This window comes from Phyllobates terribilis, unplaced genomic scaffold (assembly GCF_046119375.1).
Source record: "Phyllobates terribilis strain yellow unplaced genomic scaffold, ASM4611937v1 Scaffold_8__6_contigs__length_399053987, whole genome shotgun sequence".
NCBI lineage: Eukaryota > Metazoa > Chordata > Amphibia > Anura > Dendrobatidae > Phyllobates > Phyllobates terribilis.
In genome coordinates this window covers 188,023,112-188,042,680 of record NW_027362768.1, presented here as the reverse complement: position 1 = coordinate 188,042,680, position 19,569 = coordinate 188,023,112, and the positions used below count along the sequence as shown (strand labels likewise).

At 46.4% G+C, this 19,569-nt stretch overlaps 1 protein-coding gene across 1 annotated transcript in view; it reads left to right on the top strand.

Moving 5' to 3' along the window:
* PIGK (phosphatidylinositol glycan anchor biosynthesis class K) overlaps window positions 1-19,569 on the top strand; it is a 144,765-nt gene that overhangs the window by 29,238 nt on the left and 95,958 nt on the right. Inside the window, exon 9 of the mRNA XM_073643928.1 lies at window positions 8,224-8,396. Within this exon, the coding sequence (XP_073500029.1) occupies window positions 8,224-8,396 (173 nt within the window). The remainder of the gene's footprint in view (window positions 1-8,223; window positions 8,397-19,569) is intronic.

Sequence of the window (19,569 nt, the reverse complement as noted above, 5' to 3'; positions counted from 1 at the left end):
GAGAAGCGGGGCGCGCACCGAGGAGCTCGAGATGGGAGAAGCGGGGCGCGCACCGAGGAGCTCGAGATGGGAGAAGTGGGGCGCGCACCGAGGCGCTCGAGATGGGAGAAGCGGGGCGCGCACCGAGGAGCTCGAGATGGGAGAAGCGGGGCGCGCACCGAGGAGCTCGAGATGGGAGAAGCGGGGCGCGCACCGAGGAGCCCGAGATGGGAGAAGCGGGGCGCGCACCGAGGAGCCCGAGATGGGAGAAGCGGGGCGCGCACCGAGGAGCCCGAGATGGGAGAAGCGGGGCGCGCAGCGAGGAGCTCGAGATGGGAGAAGCGGGGCGCGCACCGAGGAGCCCGAGATGGGAGAAGCGGGGCGCGCACCGAGGAGCCCGAGATGGGAGAAGCGGGGCGCGCAGCGAGGAGCCCGAGATGGGAGAAGCGGGGCGCGCAGCGAGGAGCCCGAGATGGGAGAAGCGGGGCGCGCACCGAGGAGCCCGAGATAGGAGAAGCGGGGCGCGCACCGAGGAGCCCGAGATAGGAGAAGCGGGGCGCGCACCGAGGAGCCCGAGATAGGAGAAGCGGGGAGCGCACCGAGGAGCCCGAGATAGGAGAAGCGGGGCGCGCACCGAGGAGCCCGAGATAGGAGAAGCGGGGCGCGCACCGAGGAGCCCGAGATAGGAGAAGCGGGGCGCGCACCGAGGAGCCGGACATGAGAATAGATAATAGAATAGATAAACTGCTCTTAGCTCTCAGCCTTTGAACATTGCAGGAAAGAAAAGAGGCCCCCAGCGCCCGGCGAGACCTCCTGCCAAGTGCTGTCAAATGAAACGAGATATCAAACGATTGAGCCGCCATTAATATTCTAAGCGGACCCCCACCGTACAGCCCCCACTAACCAACAAAGAGCATGTCCGGAGCAAAAGGGCATTTATGGCGTTAAGTATTTACGACCCCAGCGAGGGGCGTCAGGTCTGTACAGCGGCTGAGTTATGCCGGTAAATTTGCAGCTTTATTTCATATAGGATTTTGGAACGACTGTGAAGAATAAAGTGACATCTTAGTCCGGGCGCCCGGCCATGAACACGTCTGACGTGATTTACAGGAGGGTCGGGGGATAAAGCTGAAAATATAGCAGCGGTCTAAACTGTGAGACCTGCGGAGCCAAAGTGACCGCTGTGTAAGCACCTGGTCATAAGTAACCCGAGGGGCCGGAGTATTTGGGTTCAGTCACATTCGTAGAAAAGACTGCAGATGTCTGTGGGGTCTCCTCACATTACTCCTATGTAATAGCGGGACAGAGTCTCATCACATTGCACTTTCTCCTATGTAATAGCGGGGCAGAGTGTCATCACATTGCACTTTCTCCTATGTAATAGCGGGGTGGAGTCTCATCACATTGCACTTTCTCCTATGTAATAGCGGGGTGGAGTCTCATCACATTGCACTTTCTCCTATGTAATAGCGGGGCAGAGTGTCATCACATTGCACTTGCTCCTATGTAATAGCGGGGCGGAGTCTCATCACATTGCACTTTCTCCTATGTAATAGCGGGGTGGAGTCTCATCACATTGCACTTTCTCCTATGTAATAGCGGGGCGGAGTCTCATCACATTGCACTTTCTCCTATGTAATAGCGGGGTGGAGTCTCATCACATTGCACTTTCTCCTATGTAATAGCGGGGCGGAGTCTCATCACATTGCACTTGCTCCTATGTAATAGCGGGGCGGAGTCTCATCACATTGCACTTTCTCCTATGTAATAGCGGGGCAGTCTCTCATCACATTGCACTTTCTCCTATGTAATAGCGGGGCGGAGTCTCATCACATTGCACTTTCTCCTATGTAATAGCGGGGCAGAGTCTCATCACATTGCACTTTCTCCTATGTAATAGCGGGGCAGAGTCTCGTCACATTGCACTTTCTCCTATGTAATAGCGGGGCAGAGTCTCATCACATTGCACTTTCTCCTATGTAATAGCGGGGCAGAGTCTCATCACATTGTACTTTCTCCTATGTAATAGCGGGGCGGAGTCTCATCACATTGTACTTTCTCCTATGTAATAGCGGGGCGGAGTCTCATCACATTGTACTTTCTCCTATGTAATAGCGGGGCGGAGTCTCATCACATTGCACTTTCTCCTATGTAATAGCGGGGCAGAGTCTCATCACATTGCACTTTCTCCTATGTAATAGCGGGGCGGAGTCTCATCACATTGCACTTTCTCCTATGTAATAGCGGGGCGGAGTCTCATCACATTGCACTTTCTCCTATGTAATAGCGGGGCGGAGTCTCATCACATTGTACTTTCTCCTATGTAATAGCGGGGCAGAGTCTCATCACATTGTACTTTCTCCTATGTAATAGCGGGGCAGAGTCTCATCACATTGTACTTTCTCCTATGTAATAGCGGGGCAGAGTCTCATCACATTGCACTTTCTCCTATGTAATAGCGGGGCAGAGTCTCATCACATTGTACTTTCTCCTATGTAATAGCGGGGCAGAGTCTCATCACATTGCACTTTCTCCTATGTAATAGCGGGGCAGAGTCTCATCACATTGCACTTTCTCCTATGTAATAGCGGGGCAGAGTCTCATCACATTGCACTTGCTCCTATGTAATAGCGGGGCAGAGTCTCATCACATTGTACTTTCTCCTATGTAATAGCGGGGCAGAGTCTCATCACATTGTACTTTCTCCTATGTAATAGCGGGGCAGAGTCTCATCACATTGTACTTTCTCCTATGTAATAGCGGGGCAGAGTCTCATCACATTGCACTTTCTCCTATGTAATAGCGGGGCAGAGTCTCATCACATTGCACTTGCTCCTATGTAATAGCGGGGCAGAGTCTCATCACATTGCTCTTCCTATGTAATTGTAGCAAGTAATAATTCGGTGACAGCTTCTATATTCAGTCTGTGTAACATAGTAACATAGTTTTTAAGGTTGAAGGAAGACTAAGTCCATCTAGTTCACCCCATAGTCTAACATGTTGATCCAGAGGAGGCAAAAAAAAACATGTGGCAAACACTAAGCTCCACATTGGGGAAAAAAATTCCTTCCTGACTCCATACGACAATCAGACTAGTTCCCTGGATCAACGCCCTATCAAGGAATCTAGTATTTATAACCTGTAATATTATACTTTTCAAGAAAGGTATCCATGCCCTTCCTAAATGTTAGTAGTGGATCCCTCATTACAACATCATGCGGCAGAGAGCTCCATAGTCTCACTGCTCTTACAGTAAAGAATCCCCGTCTGTGATTATGATTAAACCTTCTTTCCTCCAGACGTAGAAGATGCCCCCTTGTCCCCGTCTCAGGCCTCAGAGTAAAAAGATCAGTAGAAAGGTCTTTGTACTGTCCCCTCATATACTTGTACATAGTAATAAGATCCCCCCTTTTTCAGTTACAGTTTTGCCCAGTGTTTTACAATTAAGCATATAATTATACATTTTATTTCCTCTGCCCAAGTGCATTACCTTACATTTATCCCCATTAAAGCTCATTTGCCATTTATCAGCCCAAGCTTCTAGTTTACATAGATCCTCCTGTAATATAAAATTGTCCTCCTCTGTATTGATTACCCTGCAGAGTTTAGTGTCACCTGCAAATATTGAAATATTACTCTGTATGCCCCCTACAAGGTCATTAATAAATATGTTAAAAAGAAGGGGGCCCAATACTGACCCCTGTGGTACCCCACTGTTAACTGAGACCCAGTCTGAGTGTGTTCCATTAATAACCATCCTTTGTTTCCTATCACTGAGCCAATTCTTAACCCACATACATATATTTTCCCCTATCACCATTGTTCTCATTTTATGTATCAACCTTTCGTGTGGAACCGTGTCAAAAGCTTTTGAAAAGTCCATATACACAAGATCCACTGCATTTCCTTGGTCCAGTCCGGAACTTTCCTCCTCATAAAAGCTGATCAGATTAGTTTGACAGGAACGGTCCCTCGTAAACCCATGTTGATATTGGGTCATGAGGTTCTTCTTCTTCAGATACTGTAGTATAGCATCTCTTAGGAAACCCTCCAGGATTTTACCCGCAGTAGAGGTTAAGCTTACCGGCCTAGAATTTCCACGTTCAGTTTTTGTCCCCTTTTTGAATATTGGCACCACATTTGCTATACGCCAGTCCTCTAGTACAGACCCTGTTATTATGGAATCTTTAAAGAATAAAAATAATGGTCTATCTATGACGTCACTTAATTCCTGCAGTACTCGCGGGTGTATCCCATCCGGGCCCGGGGATTTGTCACCTTTAGTGATTTTTAGACGCCGTCGTACTTCCTGCTGGGTTAAGCAAGTGACAATTAATGGAGAATTTTTGTTATCACTGATCGTGTTTTCTGTCATGCGATTTTCTTGTGTAAATACTGTTGAAAAAAATCATTTCACATATTGGCTTTTTCCTCATCCTCATCCACCATTTCACCCAGACTATTTTTAAGGGGGCCAACACTATCTCTTTTTCGTTTTTTACTATTTATGTAGTTAAAGAATATTTTGGGATTATTTGTACTTTCTCTTTAAATGATTCTCTCTGTCTCAATCTTTGCTGCCTTGATTTGTTTTTTACATAATTTATTTAATTTTCTATATTTATTTAATGCCTCATCACTACCTACTTGCTTTAGTTCTCTAAATGCTTTCTTTTTGTCACTTATTGCGCCCCTTACAGCTCTATTTAGCCATAGTGGTTTCCTCCTATTTCTAGCATGTTTATTCCCATAGGGTATATATTGTGCACAGGTCCTATTCAGGATGCTAATAAATGTCTCCCATTTGCTTTGTGTAGCTTTATGTCTCAGGATATCGTCCCAGTTTATTGCACTAAGATCATCTCTCAACCGTTGGAAATTTACTTTCCTGAAGTTTAGTGTCCTTGTAACCCCTCTACTACACATCTTATTAAAGGTTACATGAAAACTTATTATCTTGTGATCACTATTACCCAAGTGACCCCCAACTCGTATATTTGATATGCGGTCTGGCCTGTTGGTTAATATTAGGTCTAGCAGTGCCCCCCTTCTTGTTGGGTCCTGAACCAGTTGTGAAAGGTAATTGTCTCTCATAGTTGTCAAAAACCTACTACCTTTGCTTGAACTACAGGTTTCTGTCCCCCAATGTATTTCAGGGTAGTTGAAGTCCCCCATAATAATGACTTCTCCTTGAGTTGCTGTTTCATCTATTTGCTTTACGAGGATATTATCCGCTGCTTCCATTATTTTTGGAGACTTATAACAAACCCCTATAAGTAATTTACTATCTCCACCCACAGGGACTCTACATTTTCATTAGACTCACATATATTCTCCCACAAGACAGGTTTTAAGGATGATTTTACATATAAACACCCCCCCCCCCCCCCCCTCGCTTGTTTGTACGGTCATTTCTGAACAGACTGTAGCCCTGTAAATTAACTGCCCAGTCATGGCTCTCGTCCAGCCATGTCTCAGATATCCCCACCATGTCAGAATTAATTTTGTTGGAAAATAATTATATTTGCTCCATTTTGTTGGTTAGGCTTCTGGCATTAGTGTACATGCATTTTATGTATCTCTCTGTACCTCTATTCCTTCTTAATATATTGACTGTTCTAACCCCACCCCCAATTTCTTTATTTGTGCCCAGGTCACTATCTGCACTATCTTCCCCACCTATAAAATGAATACCCTCCCCCCCCAATCCCTAGTTTAAACACTCCTCCAACCTTCTAGCCATTTTCTCCCCCAGCACAGCTGCACCCTCCCCATTGAGGTGCAGCCGGTCCCTAGCGTAGAGTCTGTAGCCAACTGAGAAGTCGGCCCAGTTCTCCAGGAACCCAAATCCCTCCTTCCTACACCAATTCCTGAGCCACTTATTTATATCTCCCTAATCTCCCGTTGCCTCTCTGGCGTGGCACGTGGTACAGGCAGTATTTCAGAGAATACCACCTTGGACGTCCTTTCTTTAAGCTTGCAACCTAATTCCCTGAAATCATCTTTAAGGACCTTCCACCTACCTCTAACTTTGTCATTTGTGCCAATGTGCACCATGACCGCTGGGTCCTCACCAGCCCCTCCCAGTAATCTGTCAACCCGATCAGCGATGTGCCGGACTCGAGCGCCAGGTAGGCAGCACACTGTTCGATGATCCCCATCTTTGTGACAAATTGCCCTCTCTGTTCCCCTAATAATTGAGTCCCCCACTACCAGCACCTGCCTGGCCTGCCCTGCTCTCCTATTTCCCACCTTACTGAAGCTGACTCTCCTCCGGCTTTCAGAGGACATGCCTTGCTGCAGCAGTGCTACCCCTGTACTACCACCCCCCTCATCTGCCAACTTTGCAAACTTATTGGGGTGTGCCAGATCAGGACTACATCCCTGGCTCTCTTCCCTCACCTCCCTTCTAACTGTAAACTGTGTGATGCAGCTTTCGCCTCCTGCTTGTGATGGGCTCCTCCATATCAGCTGCTGGATACATAGAGGCACAAGGAGGCAGAATTTGGGAGGAGGCGAGGAGTTTGAGAGCTGCTAGCAGGGATATGATTGGTGGCTTCAGTTTTTAGTGCACAGGAGTCTGACTACCTGTTTAGACATGAGAACATGAGTTGTTTTGTGGTCGGAGAGGCGATCACAACTGAGCTGCGATGAAACATTGTGCAGTGAGAATATTTCTGATGACTTAACATTTTATATCTGCAAAGAAACTTTGTGGAGAGCGGCTTTAGGTCCTAATTGGGGCTCATGAAAATCCCCTTAAAAATGCCCATGGAGGCGGAGCGGATCACTGTCCCAATATCCCCGTGACTGTGCCCATTGTGCCGCCGGTCACTGGTGGGCGATAGTGTCCGGATACACAGGGTCGTCTTATCCTTTCCACCAGGGCGATCGTTCTGCTCCAATGCATCTAAAGCGTAGGATGAAGCCAATAATCTTCCATAAAAATCTCCTGCCGTTTTCTGTCCGCAGCTCCCGTGCAGACCTATGTGTCTTCATAGTAGCAGACTACAAACACTCACTGTAGTCAGATCCGAAAGCCGTTCTCCAAACCTCATCTGTCCTACAGATTGTGGGCGACGGGAGGATCGTACGGAGGGTTCGGATGTAGTTTGTGGTTATGGAGGCGCAGGAGGTTTTAATCAAGATGTTTTGCAAAATCGCATTTTTATTTTTTTTGTTGGATGCATTGAAAATTTGCAGAGGTAGAGACTGTCCTGGTATATGGCTGGCTTTGTGGGCGGGGCAGCGCTCTGTGGGTGGGGCTTTGTGGGCGGGGCAGCGCTCTGTGGGTGGAGCTCTGTGGCTGGGGCAGTGCTCTGTGGGTGGGGCTCTGTGGGTGGAGCTCTGTGGCTGAGGCAGTGCTCTGTGGGTGGGGCTCTGTGGGCATGCCATCGCTCGGTGGGCGGGGCTCTGTCGGCGATCATTCTTATTGAATCCATAGTTCATTGCCATACAATGCCCGGAGCTCATGAAGAGCTGCTCTCGTTATCCGGCCGTCCTCATTGGCTGTAACTTATGCAAATTCGTGGCGTAGATAATGATTGGCCTGACTGACTAAAGGCCACGCCCCCTCTGTCTAATCCCACCCACTTTTCTCGACAATATTAAAGAATTGAAAATTTATATACAAATAGAACATTCATCATAATTTGCTACTTTTTTTTTTTTTTTTTTTTTTTTTTAAAGCGGTCTTTTACTATTTTCACTTAGATTAAAAATGGCCCCCTTTTTATACTACCGGGACCCTCCATTCCTCCTAATGTTGCCGGTACCCTTGCTTCCTGTGGCTGCCGACTGGCTGCAGCGGTCACATCAGAAGAAACTAAGTCAGAGGTCCGGTAGATTTTTTTTTTTTTTTTTTTTGTTCTTTTTAAAGTAGCGGACAAACCCTTTAATGCTACCAGCCTGTGCCGGATCATAAAAAAAAAAAAAAAGTCCCAACATTGTGTTTTATAACTGATATTTTTATTAATCTTTTTGCGATCTGAGCCTGATCTGCAGCTCCAGTCTCCTCTTAGTCGACAGTACAACAGCGCCCCCCGGCTGAGACCTAGGTGAACTGTAACTTGGGGAAAAACAAAACTTTTTTTTTTTTTTTAATAAAGTTCTTGAAATATGCACTTTCTGGCCGCGTCTCTCTTCATTGTGGCGGTCCCAGAGGTCGTTCTTGTTTGCTGATGTTTCAGTCTTTTGCGCCCTATGAAGCCGATGTCTTTTTTATGCTGTATTTCTCTTTTGTAGTTCCAAGTCTGCCCGAAGAGCCAGTGTGTTTCTACGCCCGGCCACCGCACCAACCTCTTCCAGAGAGACCCGCAGACCGTCCTTATTACTGACTTCTTTGGCAGCGTGCGGAAAGTGGAGCTCACCGAGAAAACCGTAACACTGCAGCGCCATCCAGAGGCCGCGAAGCCCAGGTACGCCGTGCACCCCGTTACACTAACGGGGGTCTGCCGTGTTTCCGGTGGGTGCTGGGATATTTGCAGGCTCTATAGGCCGCTCTATTATTGCTGTAAAATTCTTTAATAATTTTCATATTTATACTATGTTGAAAATCTGAGTTAAAATCAGTAGGTGGATTTAGATGCGAAATCCTAAGTGGAGAAAGTTTGCATCTGGTGGGCTGCAAAAAATAATAGACGAATGTCCCTCCATGTTGGGGGGGATTTCACATGGGTTATATTACGGATAGTAAAATCCCATCAAATAGTTTCTTCCCTAAAAAATGGAAATTGAGACTCTACATCATTTCTGGAGTCGGATTCATTAACGGCAGGATCAATGAAAGTCGAAGCATAGATGTAAACGGCGATGTGCTGTACTGAATATAGGGGAGAACGAGCTGCAGGACTTCACCATCAGTTACATTGCTTCTGTGCACCCTCTGGTGGTGCATTAGTGTATTGCATTTACCGGTGAAAGGTGAGATAACTTCTCCATAGGAGCATGAATGAATCCATATAGAAAGAAGTTAAGATATTTGTCTTTGCATCTCACAATTATGGATTTTGCAAATCACAGGGAGCAATTTTGTGTTAAAAATCATGTATTTTGGCCCAGATTTGACTTGGATTTACAAAATCCTTAAGTTTGTAATTTTTTTGCCTTGGCCTTTAGCGCTTGTCCATATGGGTGATATATCCGTTGCCATCCTGCCATGGCATTATATACCTTTTATTGGGGCGGATTGCACTGTGCATTCAGTTCCATAAACCCACATTGTGAGGATGTCACATCTGCACCGGGGGTTCATTTACTTTATGGATTTCACCTGCAGTTTGTGGATGAGATTTCAGCTACCACTGGTGGATCTGTAACATGTGCAGCCGGTAATATGATCAGCGGCCACATGTGGAAACCCGCCGATCATCAGGAGGAAGCTCTGCGCTGCCAGCGTCGGCCGCGTTCACACTGCTTCTGTCACATCTGACGTTTTACATTCATTATAAGCACTTGGATCCTCTTGTGAAAAGCTAGAAACCTCCAAACTCCAGGAAAAAAAAATGGACTCTGGGATTTCCATGTTATGAAGTGATGGCTGATCTTATATCACTTTATGACAGGTGGGGGTCTGACTTCTGAGCCCCCCCCCCAATGATTGAGTATGAAGGGGGCACAATGCTCATGTAGCGCTGTCTCTTTTTCTCACTGTGCCCTGACTGTACGAGGATCTGCAGCCGGTCCTCACTTTTTTTAACTTTAGCCAGTTTAACCATTTAGATGCTGACAGCGGCACTTAAGTGTCTGTGACGAGCCCCCGCCCGCCCGTTTGATCCCCCATTTCACAAGCCCCTTCCTTGTTACGGGATTGCTAATGAATTACTATGGCAGTCGGGGGGCCTGCTGACGACCCCCATGACTGCCATCTTTGTTTTCCTATGAAGTCCAGCGAGTGGAATACTAACTTTCTGCAAGCCGATAAATGAAAAAGTTACAGCTCTCGGACATTGAGGGGAATGGTCTTGTTAGAAAGTTTTGCACAAGATTTTTCCTGTGCAAAAGTAGCAAAACATTAAAAAAAAAAAAAAACATTAAATTGTGGATCACTGTAATCGTATCAACCCAAACGATATAATTATACCATTATTTATGCTGCAAATAAACAATGGCAGAATTGTTTGGGTTTTTTGGGGGGGATTTTTTGATCATCCAGCCCCTATACAGCTCCAATGACAGAAAAAAATAGATTTGCACTTAGAATACGGCGACACAAAAAGAACTTTTTTTTTTCTTTTTTTTTTCCCAAATAGTTTGTTAGAAAGTAGACCTTTTTTTTTTTTTATCTATGCTATAATCACGCTGACCCACAGAATTTAGGCAACGCCTGAAACATGAAAAAAGAAACCCCAGAATATTTATGTTGTGTTTTTTTTTTTATTTTAATTTTATTTCTCCCAGTAATAAGTTACACGTACCCTAAAATGCTATCAATGACCAATACAAACCCGTACAGCAAAAAAAAAAAAAAAAAATTGGCATAAAGCCACATAGAAGATAAAAAAAAAACAAAAAACACTCCAGACTTTAAGGGGTTAAAAAAAATCCAATGAGTCTATAACACAGATGTCAGACAAGTGATGTAAGTTTTATCCATGGACACAATCTGCACCTTCTCCTTCATTTATCCTGCGATATACTGAATATCGGGGAGAAAGAGCAGGTGGGACATTCACCATCAGTGCCACACTGGTTCTGTGCACCCTCTGGTGGTGCATTACTGTATTGCACATACCAATGAGACTGAGACGACCACCAAGGTGACACAAGTATTCTGAGTCCCTTCCACCAGTCCAGCACAGAACTCCTTGTCACATTTATTCTAATTTTAAGATTATAATTCTAATTTTCTCCTGTCTCCATCTAAGTTGTATCTGCTTTTTTTTCTTAAATGAAACACAAAATGTTTAGAAGTATAACATTCTACATTGTTATGATTTTATGTAACTATTTTATTATCTTAACCCCCAAGACAGAGGTTTTGCACTCTCGTAACATTTGGCGCCCAATGTGTCCCTCCCCCGTGTTACTCCGCTGACGACAGCACAACCTTGCATTAGAAACTTTGTGAACAATAGCAGTAGGATGGTCTCGCCCGCCGCCCGTCCGTTCTTTGTTCTGAATTTATCGACGCGACACAAAGAAGGGACATTTTGTAGCAAGTTGCCGCAAAACTCTGCTTGAATACTTGCTGATTTTGCGGTGACATCTGCTGCGTAGGGTGTAGGGCCGCAGTCACACATCTGTTCTACGCGGCCGTGTGTTTCCAGCACATGGACCTACAGAATCTCATAGATCTGTGCTCACGTTAGTATTAAAGCCTGATCCGTTTGTCGGGTGTGTGAGACTCGGAGGACGTCCTATTCTCATCCTTTTTGCAGATCAGACTCTTCTCTCCTCTAGTTAGATCGTTGTCGGTCGCCTGGTGTAGAACACATCTTTTTTTTTTGTTCCCTGCGTTTCTGACTTTGCCCACTAGAGGGCGCTCCACTAACACATTATCCGCATCCCCTTTTTTGCGTTGTTTCCATGGTGGAGCGCGTTCTTTCATATTCTGAGCTTATACAAATTGTTGGATCAGACAGTACCATTTAGTCTTTGTGATTCATGAGCAGCGCCGGACTGGGGTGTCTGGAGCCCACCAGGGAAATTGACTCCAGGGGCCCATCCACCCGGGCCAACCCACCCTTCAGCTATTTGCAAATACCTGTTAGCCGTTATACCCATTATATTGGCGCTGTAGCTGCATCTCTGCTGCTGAGTAATAGTCACAGGTCAGGGAGGGGTTAAACATCCAAGTATTTAATATCTATTGGAAATAAAGAGGTTTCCCCTTATTGATATCAGATAAAACAAATGATCAACCACAATCCACTCTACCAAGACCAATATTACCAGATAGAAGGCAGAAATACCACCACACCATGACCAGATCACATATTACCACCACATAATGCCCAAATAATGCCACATACAAGGCACAAATACCGTCACACCATGACCAAAGCACATACCAACACATAGTGATCAAATGCTACCATATGCAAGGTATAAATACTGACACACCATGAGACCACATATTACCACCACATAGTGACCAAATAATACCACATACAAGGGACAAATATCGTCATGTCATGACCAAAGCACATAATGCCACCACATAGTGACAAATAATACTAAAATAATAAAAATGTAAAAAAGCTCTGTATATTGGGTCAGTGTACAAGTTATACAGTGATCACCATTGATATTATACACAGGAGCTCTGTATATAGTGTACAGGTAATACAGTGATCACCATTGATATTATACACAGGAGCTCTGTATATAGTTTCAGTGTACAGGTTATACAGTCATCACCAGTGACATTATACACAAGCTCTGTATATAGTGTCATTGTACAGGTAATGCAATGATCACCATTGATATTATACAGAGGAGCTCTGTATATTGTGTCATTGTACAGGTAATGCAATGATTACCATTGATATTATACAGAGGAGCTCTGTATATTGTGTCAGTGTACAGGTAATACAGTGATCACCAGTGACATTATACACAGGAGCTCTGTATATAGTGTCATTGTACAGGTAATGCAATGATCACCATTGATATTATACACAGGAGCTCTGTATATTGTGTCAGTGTACAGGTAATACAGTGGTCACCAGTGACATTATAGAGGATCTCTGTATATAGTGTCATTGTACAGGGATCACCATTGATATTATACACAGGAGCTCTGTATATAGTGTATAGTGTACAGGTAATGCAATGATCACCAGTGACATTATACACAGGAGCTCTGTATATAGTGTCATTGTACAGGTAATACAGGGATCACCATTGATATTATACACAGGAGCTCTGTATATAGTGTCAGTGTGCGTGTATAGGTAATACACATACTCACAAGTTCTTTATCTGCCGCAGACCGATATATCACATCTTCTATGCAGGACTTATCTCTGCAGAAAATAACATAGTCAGCTATAACTGATCACTTCCAGAGCACAATCCACACTTTTCCCAAGACTTCTACACTACATGAAATGACTAAAAAGCAACATAGTGCGGCACTACACAGTAACAGTGCTCCAGTGTCATTCTGTGCCGGCTCATCAGTCAGCAGACATACTCGTCTGATGGCAAAGATGTAGCAGAGCTGAAGACAGAAGACCTATGGATTACGTTGGAGTGAGGATTTTTCTTTATTAAAGATGGCGTCCCTAAATGTGTTTTATTTTTAATATAAAAAAAAAAATTGTCTTTTTTTTTTTTTCTGTTTACTAGAAATTCATGGTGGCCATGTCTAATTTGGCGTGAAACCATGAATTTCGGGCTTAGTACCAGCTGATAATACAAAGCTGGCCTGGTACTAACCCTATTATTACCCAGGGTGCCACTCACCACCAGGGCCGCTGGAAGAGCCGGGTAAAGCGCCTGGAAATGGAGCTAGGATGAATGCGCCAATTCCAGGGGTGGCTGCGGGCTGCGATTTTCAGCGCGTGGGGCCAAGAACGCTTGGGCCTTACCATGCTGCGAATCCCAGCCCCCAGCTGCCTTGTTTTATCTGGCTGGCGATCAGCATATGGCGGAAGCCCACGCATTTAAAAAAAAAAAAAAAAAAAGTTAAATAAGTTTAAAACAAATATGCTTCTTCTCTGTCTTTTGATCGCCAGCCAAGGTAAAGCCGGGCAGCGGGGGATGGCAGGCCGTAGCTGTCTGCTTTATCTGCGGTGAGAATCAAAAATTCTGCAGAGCGCTACGTCACTTTTGTTTTATTATTTATTTATTTTCACACTTCTATATGTGTGACAGTCCAAACAGCCAATCACAGATGCTGTCAAAGAGGATGGGCGCCTGTGATTGGCTATCCGAGTAATGTACAACCAGACCATATATTCTAGTATGGTACTATGTAGGGGCTGCTTTCAGGTTACTCCAGCAGCCAATCACAGACGCCCATGCTCTGTGTCAGCGTCTGTGATTGGCTGTTTGGACTGTCACACATATAGAAGTGTGAAAATAAATAAATAATAAAACAAAAGTGACGTAGCGCTCCGCAGAATTTTTGATTCTCAGCGCAGATAAAGCAGACAGCTACGGGCTGCCACCCCCAGCTGCCGGGCTTTACCGTGGCTGCTGATCAAAAGTCAGGAAAGCCCAATGGTTTTCTTTTTAATTATTTAAAAAAATTATTTAAAAAAATGTGTGGGCTTCCGCCATATGCTGATCGCCAGCCAGGTAAAACCAGGCAGCTGGGGGCTGGGATTCTCAGCATGGTAAGGCCCAAGCATTCTGAGCCCCCCACGCTGAAAACGGCAGCCCGCAGCCACCCCTGGAATTGGCGCATTAATCGTAGCGCCATTTCCAGGCGCTTTATCCGGCTCTTCCAACGGCCCTGGTGGGGGGTGGCACGCTGGGTAATAATACAAAGCTAGTACTAACCCCATTATCAGCTGGTACTAAGCCTGAAATTCATGGCGTCACGCCAAATTAGACATGGCCACTGTTACGGGTCCAGGTGGTGGAACCTCTTTGCCGCGGTGCAAGGAGGGACCCAGAGGGGCGTGACCAAGTATCAACCCGAACCGACCCTGGTCGTACGGCGGCTAACGACTCCGTGACCAGGGAGGGACCCAGCAGAGGGACCAGGTGCAACTCTGGGGACGACCTTGTAAGAGAGCAGGTGGCTCCCACAGGTCAGATGGCTGGGACTGACCGGTATGATGGATGGACACAGCAAGCAGGCAGAAGTCTCTGGATAGCTGACGGGTGGTCACGCTACGTGACAGCAGAGCAAGTAGTAGTCTTTAGGTTTACCAGGCAGGTGGTCACAGCAAGTGACGGCGGAGCCTCCACGTAGGCAAGCAGGTAACAGATGGGTGCTCCCAGGTAAGCGGGCTGACGGACACAGCAGGTAACAGGCGGGTGCTCCTAGGTGAGCGGGCTGACAGGCCAGGCAGGTAACAGGTGAGCGCTCCCAGGTGAGCGGACTGACGGGCACAGCAGGTAACAGGCGGGTGCTCCCAGGTGAGCGGGCTGTCAGACAAGGCAGGTGACAGGTGAGCGCTCCAGGTGAGTGACCTGGCAGGCTCGGCAGGTAACGGGCTGATAACAGGCTGGCAGGCAGGACGAGGAGTCAGGCTAGCAGCGGAACCTGAGGGCTGAAGCAGAGATACGTAACTGCAACAACTTTGCTCGGGCACCTCCATTTTGGAGGAGGTGCCTTAAATATGGGAGGTCCTCCGGCTATTGGCCCCTCTAAGAGAGAGCGCGCGCGCACCCCCTAAGCACAGTGCCTGGGAAAGAACGCTCACCGGCCGCTGCAGAAAGAGGAGCGCAGGAGGACAGTGCGCGGGGAGGTGAGAGGGACGGCGTCTCTGCCGGGCAGGAGGCAGAGATGCCGATGCTACAGCCACCATGAATTTCTAGTAAACAGAAGAAAAAACACAACACAGAGAATTTTTTTTTTTTTATAAAAATAAAACACATGTAGGGACTCCCATCTTTAATAAAAAACACAATGGGCAATGGACATGCATGATGGTACCACCAGTTTCTGGCAGGACATGCTGGGCATGATAGTACCACAGAGGCTGACAGGTCATACTAGGCATGAATCATGCCAGCCTCTGTGGTACTATCATGCCCACCCGGCATGTCCTGCCAGCCAGCCACTGGTGGTAGTAGTACTAGCATGATAGTACCACACCACCACCAGTGGCTGGCAGGACATGCCAGGTGGGCATGATGGTACCACAGAGGCTGGCAAGACATACTAGGTCTTCGGCCAGGGGTTCTCCCTCCCCCCGCCCCCGCTTTTCATACTTGCGCGTCGAGATGAGCTGCAGACCTGCAGCCGCTGCCTGGGGCGACGCCGGGTCCGTCCTCCACAGTGCGCACAGGAAGCAGTCCCAGGGTGATGTCGTCATCGCCCAGAGACTGACCTCCTGCGCACGCGCCGTTGGTGTCGCGCTGCGCAGAGGAGGCAGAGGGGCACTGCGGCAACAGGGAGATCGCTCTCCCTGCTTTGCCGCTGCAGAGGGCCCATCACTAATCATATCGGCAGTGCTGCCGATATGATTAGCGAACCGGGGGGGGGGGCCTCTGTTCTCAGTACAGGGCCCAGGGGTGGTAGGGGGTGGGGCTTGGGGGCGTGGCCATCGGGATTCGGGGGCCCCCCTGGGGTTTTCCCGATCCTTCGGTGGGCCAGTCCGCCCCTGTTCATGAGTGTTATTGGATCAGCCCTTATGTAATACATTATTAGTAGTATCATCCTATAGTGACTGCATCTCTAGCGTCCCCCCATATCCACAGGACACGTCACGTCAGAACATGACATGTCATGGCTCTCGCACCTCCAGGGCGCTCGCTCGCACCTCCAGGACGCTCCACCTGTCACGGGACTTAGCTCTCCATTAGGGGCGGCTGCATCCAGCGAGCAGAGCGGGTAATGTAAGTGCGCAGCAATCTGCAGCATCCAGTGACCCATGCACGGTCTGTTCTGCATGCATCCTCCAGAGGGATGTAAATGCTGCACTTTGCTGACCTTCGGGCTCCCACGGGCACTTGGACCCGGGTGCAGCTGCAACCCCTGCCTCACTCTCTAGTGTCACCTAGTGGTAGTCACCCTGTAAGGCAATGTCCAGTCCATTGAAGAGTCCTAAAACTCTACCAGTGACCGCCTATAGGGGGCAACTCTTTGCTTTGGTTTTGGAGCAGCGCCACTTTTATATCCGCTTGTGCAATGGACACCAAGGGTGAGGGGTGTATATAATATTACAAACAAATGAGGGTGACAGCACTTGATAGAAGCTGTGGGGCTGGATGTGACCCCATGTATGACCATTATCTGCCTGATACCCGGTCCTATGCGGAGCTGTGAGGATGGCGGCTGACGGCCGGACGCAACGCCACGTGCTACCCTCATATTAGCAATCACAATTGCAGACGGCTCCATAGACCGCACAATCCGTGACTCCGAAACAGCCGACTACAGATGGTCCCTGGTCCGGCCGATCTTCCCAGTGATGGGTCAAGGCTCTTTGATGGGTTGGATATTGACTCACAGGTTTTGTTGCCTACAGGCGCCACTAGAGACCATTTAGGAGACCGAATTTTTCCCCAGGAGCTTCGACTACAGGACCCCCTGTACCCGCCGGATCTCCACAAGATGCATCCAAACCCACGAGGACAACAAGGTCTATTAAGAGCTTGTATATTAGACAGAACGGCGACGTATTACTGTGAACTAAATGTGAAAAGACTGGAAATGTGAAAGTGAAAAACTAAGAAGTAGAAGTGCAGTAGTCTGCTGCCCTCTGGTGGTCAAACCTGAGAACTGTCTGTGCCTGACGTAATGCAATGTGTCTGGAGGCCGATATGTGACTATCCCCCCATTCTGCACAGGTACAACTGCTAGACTAATATTTGCGGTTTTCTTCACTTAAATAGTTACCGTTGTTTAAGGCTATGGTCACACATCTTGTTTTTTTTTCAGCATTTTTTTAATGAAAATTTTCAGCTGCATTTTGCAGAACCAGCAAAGTCTGAGATTCCAGAATTCTCTGTTCACACATCATGGGTTTTTTCGTTCAGGATTTTGTGCCTTGCATGTTTTTTTGCAAAATAGAGCAGAGCATGTCATTTCTTTCAGCGTTTTTCACCCATTGAAAGTAATGGGTGGTGAAAAATGCCTAGTGTGAACATAGCTATCGGGTTTTGCTGCTTTTTAGTGAAAATAAGAAAGTACAACAGTATGTGAAACATTTATTTTTGTGATTTTACCATCTTGTCTTGGTCACTGAGATGATAGTTTGTATTAGTACATTGTAATTAAATTAGTGATATGTACAGTGTAAACATTGGCTGAGCTAGGTGTGAGATTGAACAATACCTGTGGCCCAGGGAGGTGTGAAATTGAACAATACCTGAGCAACTCAATGGTAGACCATAGTGTGAGAGTAAATAGTGCCCTACAAACTCAATGCACTGCCAGTGTCTTAGGTAAAATATTCCTGAACAATTCACCTCCCCCCCGCTGTTGAATTGAAATTCTGGTTAATATGGTTTCACATGTCTTACATTGGTGACCTGTGTTCATGCTGCTTTGGTGGAAGCAAAGCTGAACTTTGGCTATGTTCACACATCATGTTTTTTTTTCAGTTTTTTTTGTGCCTAAACCAGAATGAGTTGTTGTTTTTTTTTCACTGAACTTTATGTATATGCATAACAGAGAGATTAGGACAGTGAGAAAAACGCTAAAAAAAATCAAGAAAACGGCAACAAAAATCCCGAACAACCTCCTGGCAAGAGATCAGGTTTTGCTGCAGGAAATGAACCCTGAAAAAAACATGATGTGTGAACATAGCCTTAAAGTTTTTTTTTGTTGTTGTTGTTTTTTTTGCCCCAGGAACAGCGCCACCCCTGTCCTCCCTTGTTTGCTGTATTACAGCTCAGCCCTATTAAAGGGAATGAGCTGGAGTGGTGTGTTTATGCGTGTGTATATGTGTATATATACAGGGTGGGCCATTTATATGGATACATCTAAATTAAATGGGAATGGTTGGTGATATCAACTTCCTGTTTATGGCACATTAGTGTATGGGAGGGGAAAAACTTTTCCAGATGGGTGGTGATCATGGCGGCCATTTTGAAGTCGGCCATTTTGGATCCAACTTTTTTTTCAGTGGAAAGAGGGTCATGTGACAGATCAAACTTATTGAGAATTTCATAAAAAAAACAATGGTGTGCTTGGTTTTAACATAACTTTATTCTTTCATGAGTTTTTTACAAGTTTATGACCACTTATAAAATGTGTTCAAAGTGCTGCCCATTGTGTTGGATTGTCAATGCCGCCCTCTTCTCCCACTCTTGACACACTGATAGCGACACCGCAGAAGAAATGCTAGCACAGGCTTCCAGTATCCGTTGTTTCGGATATTGCACATCTGTCTGTTTAAATCTCCCGTGGTTTATTCAGAGCACTGCATAAACCACAGCAATGTTAGCAAAATAAACATGGCCGAACAGGAAAAACAAAACATAACTTATGGCACAGTCCTTGTTGCTACGGATAACCGCCCGATTCAGGAACCAACAACCTAAGATTTAGGTTTCCTTCACATGACAAACCAGCTCCAGAGCTTTCACCTCCAGGCCCACCCCATACCAAATGTTCTAAAAGGCTGGGATTTTATCCTCTGACCTCCTCCCTCTCTACAGGTGTTTAATTATCCTAGCACTAAACATGGCTGATTAACCCCTCATCACTTCGTGTGCTGGAACATTTTTCCTATGTTTATATTACTGGAGCTAACAATCTCAGTGCTACATATTGTAACATCCCTGGCGGCGTGCTTGCATGGTGCACCACCTCCCACCATGCAAGACCGCTATCTTACCTGTCAGTCCATGCTGTGTCCATGTCTCTTGTCTGATTGCTTAAGGCGTCGGCGCGGCTTTCTGCTTGTTTCTTATAGCTACTGTGTGCTCGGTCCTAATGCGTCCCCAGCCTATTGCTGTGAGTCACTGGATACTTAAACCCCCTCCACCCGTTACTTGTTTCTCTCTATGTCCGTACAT